This window comes from Hemiscyllium ocellatum, chromosome 51 (genome assembly GCF_020745735.1).
Source record: "Hemiscyllium ocellatum isolate sHemOce1 chromosome 51, sHemOce1.pat.X.cur, whole genome shotgun sequence".
Lineage (NCBI taxonomy): Eukaryota > Metazoa > Chordata > Chondrichthyes > Orectolobiformes > Hemiscylliidae > Hemiscyllium > Hemiscyllium ocellatum.
In genome coordinates this window covers 7917386-7935631 of record NC_083451.1, presented here as the reverse complement: position 1 = coordinate 7935631, position 18246 = coordinate 7917386, and the positions used below count along the sequence as shown (strand labels likewise).

Here is an 18246-nt window from a genome sequence, read left to right as displayed (position 1 = left end):
TCTGCGAAGCCGGGGAGGAGACTGCCGAGTCCTTGGCTTTGATCTTTATGTCGTCATAGCCTACAGAAATAGTTTCAGAAGATTGCAGAATGGCAAATGTTGCTCCCTTGTTCAAGATGGGGTGTTGAAATAACCCTGGTAATTGAAGACCAGTGAGCTTCACGTCGTTTGTGAGTAAAAGTTGGAGAAGAGTTAGGATTGATAATAATTGACAGAGAAATACGTTGTTTAGGGATAGTCAACACCATATTGTGAAGGGTAGTCATGCCTCACAAATCTTATTGAGCTCTTTGAGATGGTGACCAGGCAGGTGGATGAGGGTAAAGTGTTTAATGTAGTGTATATGGATTTCAGTAAGGCGTTTAATAAGGTTCTCTACAGTAGGCTATTGCACAAAATACTGAGGCCTGGGATTGAGGGTGGTTTAATGGATAGGATCAGAAATTGGCATGCTGAAAGAAGATGGTGGTTGAGGGGAAATCTTCATCCTAGAGTTGAAATACTAGTGGGGTTCTGCAAGGATCCGTTTTGGGGCCACTGTTGTTTGTCATTTTTATAAATCCCCTCGATGAGCGCGTAGATTGGGTTAGTAAATTTGCCGGTGAGACTAAGGTTATTGGAGTTGTGGACACTCCTAAAGGAACTTGCTGGTTACGGAGAGACATAGATAAGCTGCAGAACTGGTCTGAGAGGTAGGAAATGGGGTTTAATGTGGACACGTGTGAAGTGATTCACTATGGACGGAGTAATAGAAATAAAGAGAACTGGGTTAAAGGTGAGATTCTCGGTAGCGTAGAAGAGCAGAGAAATCTCGGTCTCCATGAACATAGATCCCTGAAAGTTTCCACACAGATTGATAGGGTTGTTAAGGTGACAAATGTGATGTTCGTTTTGATTGCTAGAGGGATCGAGTTTCAGAGCCACAAGGTCATGCTGCAGCTGTACGAAACTCTGGTGCGGCCGCATTTGGGAGTATTGTGGACAGATCTGGTCACTGCATTATAGGAAGGATATGGAACTTTTGTAAAGTTTGCATGAATTTACTGGCATGTTGCCAGTTACGGAGGGCAGGCCTTATTAGGAACGGGTAATGGAATTGAGGTTGTTTGTGGTAGAGTGAAGAATATTGAGAAGTGACTTAATTGAGGCAGATACGATAATCAGAAGGTTAGATAGGATGGACAGGGAGAGCCTTTCTCCTCAGAAGGTGATGGCCAGCACAAGTGGATGTCGCTCTCAACTGAGGAATGATAGATATAGGACAGATGTCAGAGGTAGTTTCTTTACTCAGGGAGTAGCATGGGCGTGGAGTGCACTGCCTGCAACAGTAGTAGACTTGCCAATTTTAAGGGCATCTAACTGGTCATTGCATAAACATATTGGTGAAAATACCACAATGTAGGATAGATGAGCTCCGGACTATTTTCACAGGTGAGTGCAACATCGAGGGATATTGGGCCTGAACTGCAGGAGAATATTCTATGAATTTTTGCTCTTCCTGTCTTTGATGAGACACTCCTTACTCTGAAGGTGTGCCCCCTGGTTCTGGATTCTCCCACTGGGGAAACAGCCTCTCAGCATCACCACTTTCTCATCCTCACTGAATCCTAGGATATTCAATCAGGGCACCTGCTCTTCTGCAACTCTCCAGTGAAAACACAGTCTGAATGTGCTGGACTCATCCCCACAAGCGAACCCCCGACAGTCTGACACTGAGCGTGACCTCATTGACACACTTCCCAGAAAGTATGACATCACTGTAAGCAGTCTCACAGTGAGTCTGGACTCAACTACACATTCTCAGTTACTGTACGGTTAATGTAAACGGTCTGTCAGTGACCGTGGCCTCATCGACACACCCGCCAGTTAATATACCGCGATTGTAAACAGTCTCACAGTGGCACTGACCTGATATACAGACCATCCAGCAACTACGTGGTAACAGCAAACAATCTCACTTTGACTCTGCTCTCAACTCCCAGTAACCATGCAGTCACAGCAAACAGTCTCATAGAGAGCCTGCCCGTATCTATACACCTCCCAGTGACCATACAGTCACAGCAAACAGTCTCATACAGAGACTGCCATAAGTCATAAAGATGTACAACATGTAAAAAGACCCTTTGATCCAACCCGCCCATGCCGACCAGATATTCCAACCCAATCTCGTCCAACCTGCCAGCACCCGGTCCACCTGCCTCAAAACCATTCCTATTCATATAACCATCCAAATTCCTTTCAAAAGTTGCAATTGTATCAAACTTTATCACTTCCAGACACGTACCACCCTCTGCGTGAAAAAGGGTGCCGCTTAGGTTTCTTTTATAATTTTCCACTCTCAGGCTAAACCTATGCCCTCCCGTTCTGGATTCCCCGACCCCAGGGAAAAGACTTTGCCTATTTAACGTATCCATGCCACTCATAATTTTGTAAACCTCTATATGGTCATCCCTCAGCCTCCGACGCTTCAAGGAAACCAACCCCTTCCGAGTCAGCCTCTCCCCATAGCTCAAATCCTCTAACCTTGGCAGCATCCTTGTAAATTCTTTTGAACCCTTTCAAGTTACACGACATCTACCCAATTGGAAGGTGACCAGAATTGCATGCAATATTCCAGCAAGTGGCCCAACCAATGTCCTGTACAGCCGCAACATGACCCCTATACTCAACATTCTGACCAATAAGGGAAAGCATACCAAACGCCTTCTTCACTATCCTATCTACCTGCGACTCCTCTTTCAAGGAGATATCCAAGGTCTCTTTGCTCAGCAACACTCCGTAGGGCGCGACCATTAAGTGTATAAGTCCTGCTAAGGTTTCCTTTCCCAAAATGCAGCACTGCACATTGATCGGAATTAAACTCCATCTGCCACGTCTCATCCCATTGCCTAAATCTGATCAAGATCCTGTTGTAATTTGAGGTAACCCTCTTCGCTGTCCACTACACCTCCAATGTTGGTGTCACCTGCAAACTTACCTACTGTACCTCTGATGCTAGCATCCAAATCATTTATGTACATGACAAAAAAGTAAAGGACTGTAAATATATATATAAAAAAACACTTAGCTGGAAACTAAATTGTCCGGACTGGGGGGCGTTTCCTCGGCGCTCGGAGGTCACGTGGTCCTCTGATGCGCGCGCAGAGGATGATGACGGGATGCCCCGGGACGCGGGCGCGGTCACGTGGTCTCGTTGTTTCGCGCTCCGGGAGGTCACGTGATCGGCCGTTTCGCGCACCGGAAGCGGGCGAGACTGCCGTTTTGCGCTCGAAAGGAGGCCGCATGGTGGTCCCGAAAACGGGAAGGTCACGTGAGATCGGACAGCCGGAAATGCGAGGAGGCGGGGAATGGAATCGGAGCAACAGCCAATGAGAACCCAGTTTCACTTGAGTGATGGCATGATATTTTGTATAGTATAAAAGACTGGATCAGGGACAGAGAGGGGTCTTTGTTCTTTGTGAACTGACTGACTCAGTAGTTTGTCAGGGCCAGAAAGGTTTAGACCCAGAGCTCTGTATACTTTATCCACTTATTGTAAGAATAAAACTGAAAGTGCAAAATTAAATGTTTTTTCTTATTGCTTTATTTTAAAGAGCACGCAGGACTTGGCTCACACATAAAAGATAATAAGTTTGTAGATTAAGCCTTAAAGTCCATCAGGACCCAGCACTGATCCTTGTAGCACTCCACTGGTCGCAGGGCTCCAGTCTGAAAAATAACACTCCACCACCAACCGCTCTCTTCTAGTTTTGAGCCAATACTGTAACCAAATGGCTCGTTCTCCCTGTATTCCATGAGATCTAACCTTGCTAATCCATCTCCCATGGGGAACCTTGTCGAATGCCTAACTGAAGACCACATAAGTAACAGCTCTGACCTCATCAATCCTCTTTGCTCGTTCCTCAAAAAAGTCAATCAAATTTGTGAGACATGATTTCCCACACACAAAGCCATATTGACTAACCCTAAGCATTCCTTGCCTTTCCATATATAAGTATATTCTTACCCTCAGGATTCTTTCTATCATCTTGCCCAATACCAACGTCTGGCCTACTGGTCTATAGTTCCCTGGCTTGTCCATACAACTCTTCTTAAACAGTGGCACCACATTAGCCAATCTCCAGCCTCCCGGCACCTCATGTGAGACTATCGATGATACAAATGTCTCAGCAACAGGCGAAGCAATCACTTCCCTTGCTTCCCACAGAGTTCTAAGGTACACCTCATCAGGTCCTGGAGATTGATCCACGTTTACCCATTTAAAGACATCCAGCACATCCTCCTGTTGAATATGGACATTCTGCAAGATGTCACCATTTACTTCCCTCCAGTCACAATCTTGGATATCATTTTCCACAATAAATAATGAGGCAAAATATTCATGCAGTATCTCCTCCATTTTCTGTGGCTCCACACAAAGGCCGCTTTACTGATCTTTTAAGGGCCCTATTTTCTCTGTGGTTATCCTTTTTTTCCTCAACTACATACCTCCCAGTAACAATACAGTCACAACAAACAGTCTCATAGAGAGCCTGTACTCATCTCACATCATACAGTGACCATAGAATCACTGCAAACAGCCTCATAGAGAGCCTGTCCTCATCTATAAGCCTCCCAGTATCCATACAGTCGCTGCAAACTGGCCTCATCTACAAATACCTCAATAAATATGAGCAAACTGTTTCCACACTGAGTTGTAGTGTTGAAGAGTCAGCGGACTTGAAATGTTAATTCAGATTATTCTTCACAGATGCTGGCAGACATGCTGAGGTTTTCCAGCAATTTTTGATTTTGTCTCACACTGAGGCTCGTGTGATCGACACACCTCCCAGTAACTATACACTGAGTGTAATGAGTCTCACAATAGTTCTGCTCTGACATGCACAGCTCCCAGTAACTATACACTGACTGTAAAGAGTCTGGCCTGATGTGCACATCCCCAGGAACTGTACACTGACTGTAAAGAGTCTCGCAGTGAATCTGGCCTGGTTTACACACGTCCCAGTATCTCTACGCTGACTTTAAAGAATCTCACGGCGATTCTAACCTGAACTGCACACCTCCCAGTATCTGCACGGTGTCTGTAAACATTCTCACACTACGTATGATCTCATTTAACACGTCTCTGTCACTATACAGTGTCTGTAGACAGTCTCAGAATGATTGCGGCCTCATATACACACCTCCCAGTCAGTATAATATCAGTGTAAAACAGTCTCTCAGTGAAACTAGTCGCATTAATGCACCACCCAGTAACAATATGATAACTGTAAACCGTCTCATTAAGAGTCTGGACTCATCTGCACACCACCCAGTTACTACATGCTGATTGAGAACAGTCTAACAATGAGCATGGCTTTTCTTTAAATTTCAAAATTATATTTTATTCATTAAAAATATGTTTCTGTATACATATAGTCACAAATGCAGTTAGGCCCTTTGCAGTTGCATGTCATGTGACAATAAAGGATATTACAATAAAGAATATTCTGTTCAAGTAAACAAACAAAACATTGGAAATGACTTGAACCAAAAATCAAAAACGCTCTCTTATATGCACATAATTAAACCTACGCGAATCACTGGGAGGGTCCGATAACTGAGCCAATCCCCATTTCCCTTCACCAGGAAGACCTGAGATAGTGGTATTCCCCAATTCACCGTGGCAGCAGCTGCCCCAAGCTCTCGTCTATCCCACAGCATGTAGTCATGGACATTGAGATGTGTCAGTCTGAAACACCCAGTCAGGGTCAACTCCTAGCTCTGGAAGACCAACAGGTTTTAGGCAGACCAAAGAGCATCGTTCATTGAGGTACGATTCAACAAGCTATATTGTGACTGGCAACAGGTTCACAGTGACCCTGTATTGTTCACCATCCTATCAGTGTCTGTTGCCAGTTTCACTGTCAGCCGAGCTTGATCCTTACTTCCTGTGAGTCAATACATTGTGGCCTTTTCTACTTAGCACCTGCCGTTGACAATGGAGCCAGAATTCCATCCAGGCCGCATGTCATTCTCCTCACTGCCTTGGTGCCACAATGTACACCACGTGTCTCTCCCTTTCCCTCCTGAATAGTTCCTGTGAACCCCAACCCCCTCCATGACCCCATCTTCCAACTGCAATATTGGAGATTCCCCACCATGGGCACTGCCACTCCTTCTCCAGCTCGTTCATATTTCTTCACAAAACAGAAATCATAATTCTGCAAGCAGATTGCTGTTCAATGGTGGAATTAAGTTTATTTTATATGCATAAATCAAAAGCAGAAAAATCACGTCTGGTAAAACATGCGAATCATTTCACTGAATAGAGCTGTGCAAAGAAATGATATCTCTGCTGTTCAAACGATTCCAATACTACAATATTGGAGAGAGAACATTTGGAAATGATGCAGAAACTGCAGAGCGATTAAGGGGAAACTGTCGACATGCTGCACCCAAACTCTGAAACGAATTGGTTAATGGAATGCTTCATTCAGGCGATTAAACCTGTTTTATTCATTCTTTACTGGTCTCCTTCCCATTCGTTTTTTTCCACTCTCTGAGTCACCCCAAATGTGTAGCTCCCTTTCCCTCCCCAGCATGGCCGTATCACTTCCTTTACTTCGGTTATGTAACTGTTTCTCTTCAGCGTCTGCTTTATTTCCAGGGTACATATTGCAGTCGTTGAGACCTTACAGCGAGTTGGATCTCATAGAATATGAGTTCCATGATTGGGGCTGTTAATCTGGCAGACAGATAAGAAATGTCAGTGTCAGAGATGTGGTCTCTGAATGAGACAGTGATAAGACATGAGGGCTGCTGATGTGTAAATAAAGGGTGACTTGAAGAAGGACACCAGCCTCAGTGACAGTATTTCACATCTAACTTCAGCACTGTGTTTGAATGCTACTGTACAACCTTCGTATTAGAGTCACAGTCAGAGAGTTAGAGAGATATTCAGCAATGAAACAGCCTACCAGGTATCCTAAATAAATCCATCCCCATTTCCAGCATTTAGCCAATATTCAGTAAAACCCTTCCTATTCATGTACTCATTCAAATGTATTTTAATGGATGGATGGATGGATGGGAACCAGATGCATTTCAGTGAGGGGTTCGACAGGGTTCCTCATGGTAGAATGGCTCACAAGGTTAGATTACATGGAGTACAGTCTATTCAACCTCTCCCTATCGATCAAACCCCGTAACCCTGGCAACATCATTGGAAATGATTTCTGAACACTATCAAGTATTGTTATGAAACACCTCTAACTGCAGTGACCAGCAGGATTTTGATAAGTTGAAAATGAGGACTGCAGATGCTGGAGATTCGAGTCAAGTCTAGAGTGGTGCTGGAAAAGCACAGCAGGTCAGGCAGCATCCAAGCAGCAGGAAAATGGATGTTTCGGGCAGGAGCTCTTCATCAGGAATAAGACTGGTTAGAATAAGACTGACACTGAGACTGTGGGACCACTATTGGGTTGCATTTGCAGATGTGTTGTTGGACAGGAAAAAGACGTTGTGAATGCAATTGATTTTGACTGTGAGGGTTTCTTGAATTTTTTGAGTGGATAACTAACATTTTATCTCTGATCACATCTAATATGATTCATTGAATGACAAGCAGAAATGATATCAGTGTAAGTTAGTAAATTCAGATTATTATTCTGATTTGAAATGTGATAGATGTATTTGAACAGGCATGGCACCCATTTTCAGAAATTCCCAGATCCCTTATTATGTTAAATCAGTTCTTGGAGCCTATTTGATGCAGTATTCTGGTGCGGAGCATTCTCTACACAGGAATCGGCCTTTTCCATCACACCTTCTGACATGAAACCCGGTACTTTCCACTGCAGCCAGCTTTTCCCGGATTTCCTGGCGTCGGCTCTGATCTCCATCATTGGCAAATATTTTACTGAAGACAAAATACTTGTGAATGTCTGGTTCAGTCCATATGTCAAGAAATGGAGAACTTTGCAAGGCAGGTATGATCTCACAATTCCCCGTGTTACTGAAACAGTGATCTAGACATGGGCTGTGGGTTGTGTAGAGAATGATACAGCCCACTGACTGGTTATTGTGATGGATTCTGTTATTCAGCAGAGTTTGGAAAAGCTCAGCAGTGGTGCGGTTCCCGTTGGTCTGGACGGGGTTCAGCAATTTGCATTCTGGGCAACGACTGCCGCTGTTCTGGAAGACTGTGAGGTAATTTACACCTAGGGAGTTCAGGAAAATATTCACATCATCGGTAATGAAAATATGTCTTGATCTGCTGAGGTTCAAGTCTACATGTCTGTTGGTCTCTCTGCACTGGGAAGCAGGTAAAGCCAACAGGAAGGCGAAGTGTCCTCTCCCATAAACGGTCAGCTGGCGCCCAGCTGCTTTGCGGAAACTGAAAGAGATAAAGTCAGGTTGTGTGTCAAGGAACAGACTTTGGGTAAAACACTCTCTTTGCAGTGTCAGTAGGCACAGTTTGAGATGAGTTACTTGGAACAACGCCCATCAAATTAAAGAAAACGTGAAAACCTGCAATTCACATTTCAAGTTATTGCATGGGAAGTTCAATGTTGATTTACTTTGTATCTGTATCCGAGTGTTGCAGTAAATTCTGGGATCAGTGAAAGGTTTAAAGAGAGAATCAGGCTAATTGACAGAGAGCAGAACGATGTGACTTATTTTTGTACAAATCCTCCTGCAATGGATCAGAGAATGCCACAAGCCTTCTTCATAACTCACTGTAACTTCATTTTAAGTTACTTTGACTGATGCACTACTTGATGCTGCATGATACACGGGATGGTTTGAAATAAATAGAGACGGGGAGAGAGAAAGAGAGAGAGAGAGAATTAGAGCTTCAGGTGCAATCAGTGGGAGCTGGATGTCGGGAGAATCCTGGAAGAATTGTTAACTGGAAAAATGTTTGGGACATACACAGACAAACAGAACAAAAGACTTCCAGACTGACAGGAAATAGGAATAATAACAAAGCAGGCAGAGGGATACTAAGGGAAACTGAGAGGTGAGTGAGATGATTCAGTAAACAGTGAAATGTTGCCTGTGTGGGGGATTTGGACTTTCGCTTCAAACCTCACTCCGATGTACATCACTCTCTCCTTTATTTCGGGGTTAGCGGGTGCGATCGATTTCACTGTTAGAGATAAGACCCCAGGAAATCTGGTAATAGTTTCCCTGGAAGTCCCTGCCTCTGGGAGTAATGAGAGTCCTGGCTAATAGGTTTAGATTTATTTCCCACAGCTACAAAGAACTCCCTATACCTGCCGTGTTCTCGCCATTTATTACCAGCCTGCTCCAGGCAACTAGGCTCTGACTTGACCTCAGATTGAGCAAAGCCCCCAGCTTCCAGCGGTGGTCAGGTAAGATCTGTTTCACTGAGACTTACCGAAGGACAATGACAGACAAGACACGGTTATCCAGTGCAGCTGCATATGACATAGGGCTTGTGAGCAGCACCAACAGGAACAGGCAGAGTGTCCGCATTTTGAGATTTGTCAGCACCCTTTAACCGTACAATCGGGAAAACACAGAAAAAATCTGAAAAGGATGAAAAAAACAATTTGTTCAATTCATACTACATTGGCAAGAGCGTGAAAGATATGGAGGGACACACATGTCAGCAAACAGAAAATGTCTGTCTATTATCCTAGGTGGTGTTTGCCCTGTAATTAAGCAGAAGTCCTGGTTATCTCCCATGGGTACGATTTGCAGGTGAAGATTGAAAGGCAAAATGTCCTCTCCCAGAATCAAACACCCATTGCTTCCCTGTTTGGAGGAAACTGAAAGGGGTAAAGTCAGAGTGTGAATTAAGGGACGGACCATGGGTGAAACATTCTCTGTGCAGTGTCAGTGGGCCAAGTTTGAGATGGGTTACTCAGAACAATGCCCATTATATTGGACACATCGTAAAAGTCATCAATTCACATTTCAAAAGTTTGCATAAGAAGGTCAATGTTGATTTACTTTATTTCCCTGTTCTGTTCCAGGGTTGTAATAAACTCTACGATTAGCGAGAGGTTTAAAGAGAGAACCAGGGTAATGTGACAGAGAGCAGAACATTGTTACTTATTTATGTACAAATCCTTCTGCAATGAATCACAGAATGCCACTAGCCTTCTTGATAACTCATATAGATTCATGTTAATGTCCTTTGACTGATGCCCTATTCAATGCCCCATGCCACACGTGACGGGTGGAAATAGATAGAGACGGGACGAGAGAAAGAGAGACAGAATGAGAGCTTCAGGAACAGTTAGCTGGCAGGGGACGTCAGAGAGTCATAGAGATGTACAGCATGGAAACTGAACATTCCGCCTAACCGGAACATGCCGACCAGATATTCCACCCAATCTAGTTCCACCTCCCAGCACCCAGCGCATAACCCTCCAACCCTTCCTCTTCGTATACCCATACATACACATTTTAAATGCTGTTTATACTAGCCTCCACCACTTCCTTTGGCAGCTCTTTCTATACTGGTACCGCCATCAGTAACAGCTTTGTAAATCTTTTTTGAATCCTTTCAAGTTTCACAACATTTTTCCGATGGGAAGGAGACCAGAATTGCATGCAATATTCCAAAAGTGGACGAAACTATGTCCTCTACAGTAGCAAGATGACCATCCATCTCCGTGCTCAATGCTCTGACCAATAAAGGAAAGCATACCAAACACCTTCTTCACTATTTTATCTACCTGCAACTCCATTTCCAAGAAGTAATGAAGCTGCACTCCAAGATCTCTTTGTTCAGCAATAGAGCTAGAACCATTAGGTATATAAGTTCTGCTAAGACTTGCTTTCCCAGATTGAAGATCCACGCACTGATCTGAATTAAACTACATCTGCCACTTCTCAGCCAATTGGCCCATCTGATGAAGATCCTGGTGTAATCTGAGGTAACCTTCTTTGCTGTCCACTACACTTACAATTTTGGTGTCATCTGCATATTTACTATCGATACCTCTTACACTCACATCCAAATCATTCATATAAATTACATAAACTAGTGGACACATTACTGATACTTGTGGAACTCCACTGGTCGCAGTTCACAATCTAAAAAACGACCCTCCACCACCACCTTCTGTCTTCTACCTTTGAGCCAGTTGTATGTCCAAAAGGCTACTTCTCAGTGCATTTCATCAGATCTAATCTAGCTAACCAATCTCCCATGGAGAACATTGTCGACCGCCTTACTGAAGTCCATATACAGTTAGTAAGTTTGCAGATGAAACGAAAATTGGAGGTGTAGTGGAATGCGAAGAGGGTTACCTCAGATTACAACAGGATCTTGACCAGATGGTCCAATGAGCTGAGAAATGGCAGATGGAATTTAATTCAGATAAATGCGAGGTGCTGCATTTTGCAAAAGCAAATCTTAGCAGGACATACACACTTAATAATAATTTCCTCGGGAGTGTTGCTGAAAAAAGAGACCTTGGAGTGCAGATTCATATCTGCTTGAAAGTGGAGTCACAGGTAGCTAGGATAGTGAAGAAGGCATTTGGTATACATTTTGTAATGGAAAACATATTGAGTCCAGGATTTGTGATGTCATGTTGCGGCTATACAGGACATTGGTTAGGCCACTGCTGGAATATTGCGCGCAATTTTGGTTTTATTCCTATCGGAAAGATGTTGTGAAACGTGAAAGGATTCAGAAAAGATTTACAAGGATATTGCCAGGGTTGGAAGAGTTGAGCTACAGAGAGAGCCTGAACAGACTGGGGCTGCTTTCCCTGAAGCGTCGAAAGCTGAGGGGAGATCTTATAGAGGTGTACAAAGTTATGATTGGAATGGATAAGGCAAAGAGGCAAAGTCTTTTTTCCTGGGTTCGGTGGGTCCAGAATTAGAGGGCATAGGTTTTGGGTGAGAGGGGAAAGATATTAAAGAGTCCTAAGGGGCAACATGATCACAGAGGTGGTACGTATCTAGAATGAGCTGACAAAGGAAGTGATGGAGGCTGGTACAATTGCAACATTTAAGAGTTGTTTGGATAGGTATATGACTAGGAAGGGTTCGGAGGGATATGGGTCGGGTACTGGCAGGTGGGACTAGAATGGGGTGGGATACGTAGTCGGCATGGAAAGGTTGGACAGAAGGTTCTGTTTCCATGCTGTACATCTTTATGACTCTATCTACCACTCTGCCCTCAGCAATCCTCTTTGTGAATACATCAAAAAACTCAAGCAAATTTATGAGTCATTATTTCCCACGCAAAAGCCAGTCCTTAGCAGTCCTTGCCTTTCCAAATACATGTACACCCTGTCCCTCAGGATTCGCTCCAACAACGTGCCCTCCACCGACTTCAGGTTCACTGTTCTACAGTTCCTTTGCTTGTCCTTTCCAAAATTTCTGAAACCGTGACACCACGTTAGCCAACCTCTAATCTTTCGACATCACACCTGTGACTATCTCTGATACAAAAATCTCATCAATCACTTCTCTAGATTCCCACAGAGGTCTAGGGTACACCTGATCACGTCTTAGGGATCTATTCACTTTTACGTTTCAAGACATCCAGCACTTCCTCCTCTGTAATATGGACATTTTTCAAGATGTCATTATTTATTTCCTGACAGTCTATATTTTCCATATCCCTTTCCACAGTAAATACTGATGCAAAGTACTCGTTTAGTATCTCCCCCATTTTCTGCAGTTCCACACAAAGGCCACCTTGTCGATCTTTGAGGGGCACTACTCTCTCCTGAGTTATTCTTTTGTCTTTAAAGTATTTGTAAAAATCCTTTGGATTCTCCTTAATTCTATTTTCAAAAGCTGTCTCATGTCCCCTTTTTGCCATCCTGACTTCCATCTTAAGTATTCTCCTACTGTCGTTACTCTTCTAAGGATTGATTCGATCGGTCCTGTCTATACCTGACATATGCTTCCTTCTTTTTCTTAAACAAACACTCAAATTTCTTCAGGCATCCAGCATTCCCCAAACCTACCAACCTTTCCTTTTACCCTAACAGGAATATTCTGACAGAATTATAACTCAGAAAAAGTTAGGTGCATATGGACAAGGTGTAGAGCAACTAAAAAGCAAGGGAACAGAAGAAAGAGACAAAGAGAAAAAAAAGACTTGCAGACCAACAAGTAATAGGAATAATGCGGCAGAAGGAGCCAAAGGGAAACTAAGAAGTGAGTGAGATCATTCAGTAAAGAGTAAAATGTTGTCTGTGTTTGGCGTTTGGGCATTTCCTCCAACCATCACTCCGATTTATTTGACTCACTCCTTTATTTCGGGGTCCGCGGATGCAATCGATTTCACTCTCAGTGATGTGACCCCAGGAAATCTGGTAATAGTTTTCCTGAACGTCCGTTCCACACATTGTAATATAGATCATGGGTATTTGATTGAGCCTTATATCCCACAGCTGCAGAGCACTCCCTATACCTGCTGTGTTCTCTCCATTTATTACCAGCCTGTTCCAAGTAACCAGGCTCCGATGTGACCTAAGATTGAGCACAGCCCCCGGCTTACTGAGCTGGTCAGGTAAGGTCTATTTCACTGACACTTACTGGTGGAATCATGCCAATCAAAGCATGCTTATCCAGTGCAGCCGCATCTGACATGGGGATTGTGAGCAGCACTAACAAGAATAGGCAGAGCAGCTGCATTTTGAGATTTGTCAGCACCATTTAACTGTACTATAGGGAAAACACAGACAATACTGAAACGTATGAAAAAAAAGCAACTTGCTCAATTCATATTACATTGGCAAAAGAGTGCCAGACATCCAGGGACGCACACGTCGGCAAACAGAAAATGTCTCTCTATCATTCTGGGTGGTACTTACCCATTAATTAAGCAGAAGTTGTGGTTATCTCCGAGGGGCATGATTTACAGGTGAAGATTGGAGTTTCTGCCAGGAGTTATAAGGCCTAGCCAAACTTTCTGAAAAGTTGCAGTGGGCCCACTGCCCTCTTGTGGGGTAGGTGGAGGAGATGTTCAGGAGAAAGTGAGGACTGCAGTTGCTGGAGATCAGAGCTGAAAAATGTGTTGCTGGAAAAGCCCAGCAGACTCCAAGTACAACAGGACATTGAAAATGTCCACAATAATGTGTGCTTTAATGGTACCTATAAAGGATTGAGATGTCCCACAGGATATTACACAGGTTCCCAGTATTATGCACTGATCACAAACTGACGCTGGTGTAGGTTCAGTTATTCACAACACAGTTCAGCAATTTGGATGGATGAATCAAGAATAAAATATCCAGTTTTGATGACTATTCAAACCTGTGCATCTTTGTGATCGATATAGGGAAGATATGGAGGCTTTGGAATGAGATTAACAAGTTCATTACACCGAGGGGTCTCTTTCCGTGCTATATGAAGCTATGTCTCTATGGATGTCCTTGTCCAGATGTCACTGAAATCCAAAGTAAAGGTGCAGCAGTATAGAAACATGTTAAAAAGACAAACTGCATGTTGGCTTTCATTGTCCGAGGTTGGTGAACTCATAACTGGAGGTTTACGTACATTCTCGAGTGAGCAAAAGAGTGATGGAGAGTAAGTATGCAGATTACACAAAAATTGGAGGTCGAGTGGACAGCGAAGAAGGTTACCTCAGATTGCAACAGGATCTTGGTCAGATGGACCAATGGGCTGGGAAATGTCAGATGGAGTTTAATGTAGATAAATGTGAGGTGCTGCATTTTGGGAAAGCAAATCTTAGCAGGACTCATATACTTAATGGTAAGGTGCTAGGGAGTGTCGCTGAATAAAGAGACCTTGGATTGCACGTTCATAGCTCTTTGAAAGTGGAGTCGCAGGTAGATAGGACAGTGAAGAAGGCATTTGGTATGTTTTCCTTTGTTGGTCAGAGTGTTGATTACAGTAATTCGGAGGTCATGTTGCAGCTTACACGACATCGGTTAGGCCTCTGTTGGAATATTGAGTGCAGTTTTGATCTCGTTCCTATCGGGAAGATGTTGTGAAACTTGAAAGGGTTCAGAAATAGTTTACAGTATGTTGCCAGGGTTGACGGATTTAAGCTATAGGGAGATGTTGAATAGGCTGGGGCTGTTTTCCCTGGAGAGTTGGAGGCTGAGGGGTGACCTTCCAGAGATTTTCAAAATCATGAGGGGCATGGATAGGGTAAATAGACAAAGTCTGAAAGTGGGGAAGTCCAGAACAAGAGGGCATATGTTTCAGGTGAGCAGGTAAAAGAGACTGTTGCAGCAACTTTATCACTCAGAGGGTGGTACATGAATGCAATGAGCTGTCAGAGGAAGAGGTGGAGGCTCCTACAATTGCAACGTTGAACAGGCATCTGGATGGGTATATGAATAGGAAGGGTTTGGACGAATATGGGCAGGGTGCTGGCAGGGAGGATAAGATTGGGTTGGGATATCTGGTCGGTATGGACGACTTTCCGAGCTGTACATCTTGACAACTCTGTGACATTTCTTGAAGAGATACAGAACCTCTTACAGGTGCATGTTATCACACACATCTCTCCCTCTATCTAGCTATCTGGGCTCCATCTCCACCTATCCACACAGATTCCCCCTCCAACACCCCCCCCCACCCCGCCACCCACACACACCCAACCCAGTCTTCATTACAAATACCACTTATTCCCTGATGAAGGGACTCGAAGTACCAACTCTGCATTCTTCCTACAGATGCTGCCAGTGGTTCGCGGTTCACCATTTTCATTTCACAGACAGTTAGGAATGGATAATGATGGTTGATTACCCAGTAAATATATCAAAGTGCAAAAGTTGGGGTTTTCCCACTGCTTCCTCGGAGGCTCGAAAACTGCACTCCCCTCCAGAGAGAAAGAGAGAGACAGGCTGAAGGACAGTGAGCGAGAGAGAAAACCAGGCAGACTCATACAAAAACAGTGAGCGAAATAGACACAGAGAGAATGAGAGAAACAGTTTGTGAGAGCGACAGAGAGAGAGAGAGAGATGGAGAGAGGCAGTGAGAGACAGGGAGAGTCAATCAGACATGCAGATTGGGAAAGACTGAGAAAGAAGGACAGAGAGAGAAGCAGTGAGACAGAGACTGTTACAGAGAGAAAGAGAACAGAGAGACTGTAAGAAATAGAGAGGGAAAGAGTGAGAAAGAGATAGCGAGAGTTAGACAGACAGAATTGAGAGATAGAATGAAACAGAGAATGTGTGTGGGAGAGAGAGGGAGTTAGCGACTAAGGGTCAGTGAGAGAGACACAGTGAGGGAGAGAGCTAGAGGAAGAGAGAGATAGAAAAAAGAAGAAGCGAGAGACATAGATAGGAAAAGAACAAGAAAGAAGGGCAGACAGAGCGACAGCAAGAGACCAAAAGTGTGTGGGTGCGTGTGAGAGAGAGAGGCAGTGTGAGAGAGAAGTAACGTGAAGGACAGAGAGAGTGAGAGATAGAGCGAGTCAGAGGGAGAGTATTAACAGAGATATACAGAAGGAAAGAAAGATAGAGAGACATGAGAGAGGTGGGGGTTAAGCAAGAAAGAGAAACATAAAGAGAGACATGAGAGGGATAAAGCAAGAAAAAGAACAGAAATAGTCAGTGAGAGAGCATGTACGTCAAAGAGAAATACTGTGAGGGAGAAAGCAAAGATAGTGTGAGAGAGTGGAAGTGACAGGGACAATGAGAGACACAGAATGAGAGAGTAGGAGACAATGACAGAGAAAAAGTCACAGTGTGTGTGTGAGAGAGACAGAGGGAGTGGGAGAGATTCAGTGAGGGAGAGAGACAGAGAGAAAGAGGGAGGAAGAGTCAGTTAGACAGAGAGATGGAGAGTTACTACGACAGAAAGAGCGAGAGGGAGAGGCAGTGACGGAGAGAAAGAGACAGAAAGCATGAAAGAGAGAGACAGAATGAGAGTGACACAGGAAAAGAAGGAGAAAGAGGGACAGAGTCAGGTGGATAGTGAGAAAGTGAGACAGGTTAAGAGAGAGACTGTTTAAAAGAGAAAGATAGAGAGGCAAGAGATAGAGATACTGTGAAGGACAGGAAGAGAGGAATTCAGAAACGGAGAGCGACACAGAGAGAGACACAACGAGAGAGATAGAGCGGGGGAACGAACAAGAAAAAGGAACAGAGAGAGGGAGAATTGAGGGAGACAACAAAACCGTGAGAGTGAAAAGAGTGACAAGAGACAGTGAGAAAGAGAGAGACATTGAGAGAGAGAGAGGGAGACAGTGGGAGAGAGAGATACATTGGGAGAGGAAGACAGCGTGTCAGAGACAGAGAGACAGACATAGTGCGAGAGAGAGAGAGATTCATTGACAAAAGAAGAGACAGACGGAGAGAAACATTGAGACAGAAAGAGCGAGCGGCAGAGAGAGGGACAATGATAGCGAGAGAGAGGGAGAGTGGGAGAGTGGGAGACAGTCAGAGAGAGAAAAAGAGAGAGAGAGAGAGAGAAGGAGCAATCGAACCAAATTAAGGGAAACAGACAGAGAGAAGCATAAAAAAGGTTCACCAACCTGAACCGCCTCGACTCTGAACCAGTTGATTACTCTGCCCTTGATCCCTCCACTTATGTTTCTGTCCCTGTTGGACCTCTCCTTTTGATCCAGCCAGGCATTTGCATCTTACAAAACAATCATCGTGTCAAAACGAACCACAACATGTCCATCCGTCTCTTAGGTCATCAGGGACAGAATGCAAAGTATAAAAACAGTTTGATTCCATTTGCATGTTGCTTTACATGAAATTAATTTAATGCCAATGCACCGGTGTCTTGTTGCAAACTCTGCTCACGGTGAGACATTTATTCAGCAACCAACAATTCAATGTGTGTGTTTAATTAAATAACTTCCTCTTGTTTTTTTTTGACGAGGCAAATAGTCTTGCATGCAATACATGCTGTCACATGCAGCACTTCATCTGAGGAAATGCTTTTATGCTGATCTCTCCACTGGCAGCATACCCTCCCTCATATGCTCAGCGATAAGGAGCACTTTACTCAAAGACACAACCCAGCTGACGTCTGACAAGTGGATAACCTGACAGTGAAGCATTGTCTCCCCACTGCTGCTGATAAAGTGAGAGTCTGCATACTCTGTAATCTTTAGATCAGAGTGGTGCTGGAAAAGCACAGCAGGTCAGGCAGCATCCAAGGAGCATGAAAATCGACGTTTCGGGCAATGACCCTTCATCAGGAATAAAGGCAGGAAATTAAATTTGTTATAAATGATGCAACAGTTAAGTACTTTGTTTTAAATGCAAGCGAACCAGCCTACAGAGTACACAGACTGTCACATTATCAGGAGCACTGGGGAGGAAATGC

General features: G+C 44.0%; 1 protein-coding gene across 1 annotated transcript; it reads right to left on the bottom strand.

Moving 5' to 3' along the window:
- Positions 1 to 6371: 6371 nt before the first annotated feature.
- LOC132805671 (uncharacterized) lies at positions 6372 to 17526 on the bottom strand. The gene is made up of 3 exons (XM_060820857.1): positions 17441 to 17526; positions 9386 to 9537; positions 6372 to 8377 (listed from the first exon to the last, which is right to left on the bottom strand). The coding sequence occupies exons 2-3, from the start codon at positions 9481 to 9483 to the stop codon at positions 7744 to 7746; spliced, it is 732 nt and encodes a 243-aa protein (XP_060676840.1). The 5' UTR covers positions 9484 to 9537; positions 17441 to 17526; the 3' UTR covers positions 6372 to 7743.
- Positions 17527 to 18246: the final 720 nt, after the last annotated feature.

What these genes read in the sequence shown, in the direction of transcription:
- LOC132805671 (XM_060820857.1), bottom strand. Translation starts at nt 9,483, where the DNA reads ATGCGGACACTCTGCCTGTTCCTGTTGGTGCTGCTCACAAGCCCTATG. An exon ending in TTGTCTGTCATTGTCCTTCG is followed by an intron (nt 8,378 to 9,385) that starts GTAAGTCTCAGT and finishes TATCTCTTTCAG; the next exon opens with TTTCCGCAAAGCAGCTGGGC.